Source organism: Sardina pilchardus, chromosome 1, assembly GCF_963854185.1.
Source record: "Sardina pilchardus chromosome 1, fSarPil1.1, whole genome shotgun sequence".
Taxonomy (NCBI): Eukaryota; Metazoa; Chordata; class Actinopteri; order Clupeiformes; family Clupeidae; genus Sardina; species Sardina pilchardus.
In genome coordinates this window covers 13,489,026-13,495,197 of record NC_084994.1, presented here as the reverse complement: position 1 = coordinate 13,495,197, position 6,172 = coordinate 13,489,026, and the positions used below count along the sequence as shown (strand labels likewise).

Here is a 6,172-nt window from a genome sequence, read left to right as displayed (position 1 = left end):
CTGCAGAAAATCAAGAGAGACGTCTTGAATCTCAGAGAGAAATTTTACTGAAGCTGGCAGAACTGGCTTTCAAGAATTTGGAAAACGGTAATTTGATGTTTCATGAGGAAGACCTGCGAGAGTGTGGCATTGATGTCACTGAAGCCTCAGTGTACTCTGGTATGTGCACTGAGATCTTCAAAGAAGAATCTGTCTTTCACCAGAAGAAGGTTTACTGCTTTGTGCATCTCAGTGTCCAGGAGTTTCTGGCAGCTCTGTATGTGTTTCACTCTTACATGACTGAGAACTTTGAGGGACTGAAATCAATAATCAGTGACAAACACAGACACGATTCCAGCCCCTGGATTGTATCATTTCTCATCAGCATCATGTCCTTTGTTAAATCAAAGTTGGGCTTACAGTCGCAAGATCATGTACATGTGCTGCTCAAGAGTGCAGTGGATGAGGCTTTGAAGAGCAGCAATGGACACCTGGATCTTTTCCTTCGCTTCCTTACGGGCATCGCTCTGGAGAGCAATCAGAGTCTTTTGCAAGGTCTACTGAACTACACACATAGCACCTCAAAGAGTATTAAAGAAACATGTCAGTATATAAAGAAGCTCAACAGAGAAGATCTCTCTCCTGAACGATGCATCAATCTTTTCCACTGCTTACTTGAAATGAAAGATCATTCCATGCATGAGGAAATTCAGAAACGTTTGTCATCACCAAAGAACAATGACCAGGAGTGGTCTCCTGCTCACTGTTCAGCACTGGCCCACATGCTTCTGATGTCTGAGGAGGTGTTGGATGAGTTTGACCTGAAGAAATACAACACATCAAATGAGGGACGCAGGAGACTGCTTCCAGCTGTGAGATGCTGTAGAAAGGCACGGTGAGTTTCTGATGGTGCTCATAGTGACTGAATATAATGTTGATGTATGTTGATGTTGATCTATCTTTTTTTCATGTTGTTATGCAGACTTACTGAATGCACACTCTCAGAGAAGTCCTATGGAATTGTGGTTAATGTTCTACAGTCGCCAAACGTTCTGATAGAGCTGGACCTGAGTCACAATGACCTGAGGGATTCTGGAGTTCAGCTTCTCTCCAAGGGACTGTCTAGTCATAACTGCAACCTGCAGACATTAAGGTGCGTGTAAAGCCATGCAGATGGCAGATATAAAAGTTCCCAAATATATCAAGGTACTCATTTAGGTTTTTTTGACTGTATGTGTCAACATTAGGCAGGCCAGTATTTTTCATGCATCGTTCAACACGAGGGCATAGCCATACGTGTAAGCAAGCAGTATTATTCTTGAATTCATAGAGTTGACATACAGTATCTGTCAGTAAATCTCAATGCAGCACCAAGTGAAAATCAACGCCATTTACATACTGTAGTGAGGGAACTACAGACGTTATTATCATTCTCTGTACATTTCCCTACATTTAGTCAAATTGATTTATGACACCCTCACGTAAGATATTGAGTTTTGTCATAATTCTGTTGAACTTTGTTGCAGATTTGCTGGCTGTAAACTCACTGATAAGTCCTGTGAGACAGTGACCTCAGTTCTGCAGTCACCAAACTCCCTGATAGAGTTGGACCTGAGTCACAATGACCTGGGGGATTCTGGAGTTCAGCTTCTATCTAAGGGACTGCTTAGTCCCCAATGCAAACTGCACACATTAAGGTTGGTGTAAGGCAGGACACATTAAGGTTAAGGTATAGATACAGACGGTTAGAAGGTTGCCGCCCCCTCTGTGGGGGAAAACATGCTAACATCACACATGAAAGTCAATGGGCTACTGTAACTCGCTAGCAGAAAACAAATGTTTTCCCCCACGGGGGGTGTTTCAGCCATGGTTAACACGGTAACTGGGGGCGGTAACCACGACTATGACGAGATGCCGTCTGTATGTATTACATGGAACAATGTGACAATTGCCAAAAAAAAAGTTAGTTATAGATTCGGTGCTGCTGGACAATTTGGGCCTACTGCACCTGTATGTAGAAAGGGGGTACTTGAAATTATTTGAAAAGCAACTATTGTGAGATTGTTTATGTCTGCTAATGCTTGATTTAGCATTAGCAATTTCATTACTAGTAACCGTGCATGTGGATGGTTTGTGTGCTGTCATTAGAGGAGAATAATGTCTTGATTGCGCTTATATATCAGGGCATATTTACTTTTAACAGTATCCATTACTGTACATTGATTCATTAATCATGTTTTTTTTTTTAAATCTTTTCTCATGTTGTTATGCAGACTTGCTGAATGTACACTCTCAGAGAAGGCCTGTGAAATTGTCACTGCTGTTCTGCAGTCACCAAACCCCCTGAAAGAGCTGCTCCTGAGTGACAATGACCTAAGAGATTCTGGAGTCCAGCATCTCTCTAATGGACTGTCTAGTCCCCACTGCAATCTGCAGACATTAAGGTTGGTGTAAAATCATGCATTTCCTGATGTTGTTTGCATTTGTTTGTTTTTGTTTTTAATAATATGCTATGGTGGCAGGGAAACAGAAACAAAAAAACAACTAAACAAACAAAAATGATACTGTTATTGTATGTCACAGTATTTATTCGCAGATAAGTCAATACCAGTCAACAAGGAAAATGTTGACTGATTGACTTATACCGATATATTACTGCATCCTTATATGATAACTACATTACACATTATGTTACATCTTAGTAAAATCTCATCTAATTTGGTGTAATACTGAGTGACACCTGGTCATCCTTAATACTCAATTTAGTACAGGCTCTAATTATTGTGGTAATGTGTAAACAGTATATCTCCAATTTATTCATGTCTCCAATATGTTATCTTTGTTGTGTTCTTATGCAGGCTTGCTGACTGTAAACTCACAGATAAATCCTGTGAGATCGTGGCTTCAGTTCTACAGTCACCGAACTCCCTGCTACAGCTGGACCTCATTGACAATGACCTGGGGGATTCTGGAGTTCACCTTCTGTCAAACGGACTGTCCAATATCAGCTGCAAACTGCACACATTAAGGTGGATGGTAGATATAGACATTCCTGTGTAGGCTTAGATTGCCTCATTGATTAGAACAGCTATGAGTACTTAACAGGAGACCATCAGCTGATCAGTCAAAGTAAAAAGTGAAAATCCTACCCTGCTTTATATCATTATGCAGGGGTCGTTTAACTGTTGAGCCCATTTGTGAGTTTTAAAATGCATGCTGCGAACTTGTGTCACATTAGTTTACAGTTAAGCAATATGATATGGCCACAGCTGTTGTTCAGCCTCATGCTGCAAGTAATCACAGCCAAATCTATCGACACCACTCTCACTCCCACTCTCTCTTTCTCACTCTCTCACACTCTCACTCTCACTCTCTCTCACTCTCTCTCTCTCTCTCTCTCACTCTCACTCTCTCTCTCCCTCTCCCTCTCCCTCTCCCTCATTCTCATTCTCTCCCTCACTCTCACTCTCACTCCATAGTTCCATATGGCTTTTATACAGGATCTCCACTGACAATTGCACTTTCTACACTGTAAAACATAATAGCTTTCCTTACTGAAATGTTCTAGTAGAACTCAGTTTGTGTCTGTTGTTGAGATAACTTACCTAAAATGATTGTTTACTTTTCCACCACAAAATTAAGTGACAATGAAGTAAGCTATATTTGAATTGCCGACATTTGTGCTACACTACAAAGTTAGTTTGTTGGGCTTACTTTTGAAAAACATGCAAACTGACAACCTTTGAAATTACAGACTAATCCATAATAGAAATGGCAAATTGTGCACACAAATGCTTACTTACAGTATGTAGTACACTTACACTACTGAGGATTCCTATATGTTGTATAATAAACAAATAACTTCAGATTGACACAGTGTCACCAGTTATATGCAGGAATGAACAATTAAAAGGACAATCTCTCTCTCTCTCTCTCTCTCTCTCTCTCCCTCTCCCTCTCCCTCAGGCTCTCTGATTGTCTCATCTCAGAGAAGGGGTGTGGTTTTCTAGCTTCAGCTCTGACTTCAAACCCCTCCCATCTAAAGGAGCTTGATCTGAGCTACAATCATCCTGGAGAATCAGGACGGAAGCTGTTATCCGCTAGACTAGAGGATCCTCACTGTAAACTGGAGATACTCAAGTATGTAAAATGTTTTCACGTCATAACCGCCTAATGTGATGATATAAGTCGCTACTCTTTCACTTTCCATGAAGGGAACACTGGGCAATTCAGTGCCAAATGCTTAGCAATTTCTAGCGGCGAACAGCCCAAGTGGGGTGTCCCTAAGCTGTCAGCACTCAAGAAATGTCTCTTGAATTGTAAATAATGGAATAAATTAAAGATCAAGTAGTTTACTGGATCTTGTTGTTGTACAATAAACAAATGACTTCTGATTGACAAAATGTCACCAACTCTATTCAATTCTCTCTCACTCTCTCTCTCAGGCTCTCCGATTGTCTGAGCTACAATCACCCTGGAGAATCAGGACGAAAGCTGTCATCTGCTAGACTGGAGGATCCTGTCTGCAAACTGGAGAAACTAAAGTATGTTCAGCACAAAACCTCAGTGTTGTAGGTGATGGGACAGCTGGAAAGAATGTTACAGCATTATGTTACAGGGAAAATATGTACAACAGACTATTTTCAATAGTTGACTCTTTTTTTGTTTACAGGATTGACCATGCTACTGTAAGCAGAGCACGACCACGTTTGCTGAGATGTAAGTTTTTATTGTTTATTCAGTATTTGTGATCATTCACATTCACATGTTTAGCATGTTGGGGTCTGTGTGTATGTTAAAGCAAAGTGTGCTTGAAAATGTAAGTTTTGTAGCATTTATATTTGGGAGCTTAGGACAGAGTCTGTTGGCTTTGACTGGGCTATCAAAAAGACAATTTAAACAGCTGGCAAAATTCTGCAGTCTCAAAGTCTCAAAGCTCTATTATTGCTATAGAGAATATTTGAATCCTCTCTGTAAAGAAAGTTGATTGGTGGATTCAAATAAAGAAGTAAAATGTGTATGCACATGCGTGTAGTAGCTGTCAAATTTTGATATTTTATAAAATAATGTAAAAATAATCTTTTATTTTTTCATATTCTTATGAGGATTTTCTCTCCTTTCTCCTCTCCTCCTACCTGCAGATGCCTGTGAGCTCACACTGGACCCAAACACAGCACACATAGAACTCTGTCTCTCCGAGGGGAACAGAAAGGTGTTTCGTGAGAGTGAGTACCAGCCGTATCCTGACCACCCAGAGAGATTTGACGTGTGGGTTCAGGTGTTTTGTAGAGAGGGTCTGTCTGGACGCTGCTACTGGGAGGCTGATTGGACTGGGAGTCGAATTTGTGTAGCTGTGGCCTATAAAAGCATAGAGAGGAAAGGCGGGGGTAACGACAGTACTCTGGGATATAATGACAAGTCCTGGAGCCTGGAGTGCTATCCTGACAGATGCCGCGTCTGGCACGATGATAAAGGCACTGTCATACCTGCCCTCTCCTCCCGCTCCAGAAGAGTAGGAGTGTACCTGGACTGGCCGGCCGGCACTGTGTCTTTCTACAGCGTCTCCTCTAACACACTCACCCACCTGCACACATTCCACTCCGCATTCACTGAGCCCCTCTATCCAGGGTTTTGGGTTGATGAAGACTGTTCAGTGTCCCTGTGCCAGATCACATGACCTCCTCCTTGGTGCGTCACAGGTACGACCACCTGTCACCTTTCTCCTGTTCACACAGCAGTGGATCTGGCTCTGGTCCACTCTCTCACTCCACTTCTCTCGTTTCCCCACTCCTCCACACCTCCCCTTATTTCTTTATTCCTTTTCATCATTCTCTTTCTGTCTTCCTCCCACTTTCTTTCTGTCCCCTATCCTCCTCCTCTGTTTCTCTCAGCCCTCTTTCTCTGTCTTTTTCATCCCTTCATCTGTCCTCCATCCTCTTTTCCTTGTCCTCTCCTCTAAATTGACTGTGTAGATTGTAATAATGTTGCAATCAGTAATAATATTATATATTCTGCATTCCTGTATGTTTTGTTATTTGCTGATTGATTTTATTCATTATTTTAATGTTATGGACCTGTTGTCATTGTCTTCATTTGATTAAATGTTCTCCCTTAACAAAATTGAGTCTGATTTATTTTCCTCTTCAAAGTTAAAGCTTTGGCATGACCACCAAGGCCATCTCTCCATTCAGTG

The 6,172-nt window shown here is 41.4% G+C and overlaps 1 protein-coding gene across 2 annotated transcripts in view; it reads left to right on the top strand.

Annotated features, from left to right (window-relative positions):
* The window catches only part of LOC134082653 (NACHT, LRR and PYD domains-containing protein 12-like), an 11,438-nt gene extending 5,355 nt beyond the window's left edge, over positions 1 to 6,083 (top strand). The window contains exons 11-19 of one of the 2 annotated variants that reach the window (XM_062538519.1): positions 1 to 874; positions 962 to 1,132; positions 1,506 to 1,676; positions 2,253 to 2,423; positions 2,838 to 3,008; positions 3,946 to 4,119; positions 4,425 to 4,523; positions 4,652 to 4,698; positions 5,121 to 6,083. The exon at positions 1 to 874 is cut by the window's left edge and continues 996 nt beyond it. In XM_062538519.1, the coding sequence (XP_062394503.1) occupies positions 1 to 874; positions 962 to 1,132; positions 1,506 to 1,676; positions 2,253 to 2,423; positions 2,838 to 3,008; positions 3,946 to 4,119; positions 4,425 to 4,523; positions 4,652 to 4,698; positions 5,121 to 5,656 (2,414 nt within the window). In that variant the 3' untranslated portion in view covers positions 5,657 to 6,083. The remainder of the gene's footprint in view (positions 875 to 961; positions 1,133 to 1,505; positions 1,677 to 2,252; positions 2,424 to 2,837; positions 3,009 to 3,945; positions 4,120 to 4,424; positions 4,524 to 4,651; positions 4,699 to 5,120) is intronic. The other variant, XM_062538528.1, reaches the window with a different exon arrangement.
* Positions 6,084 to 6,172: the final 89 nt, after the last annotated feature.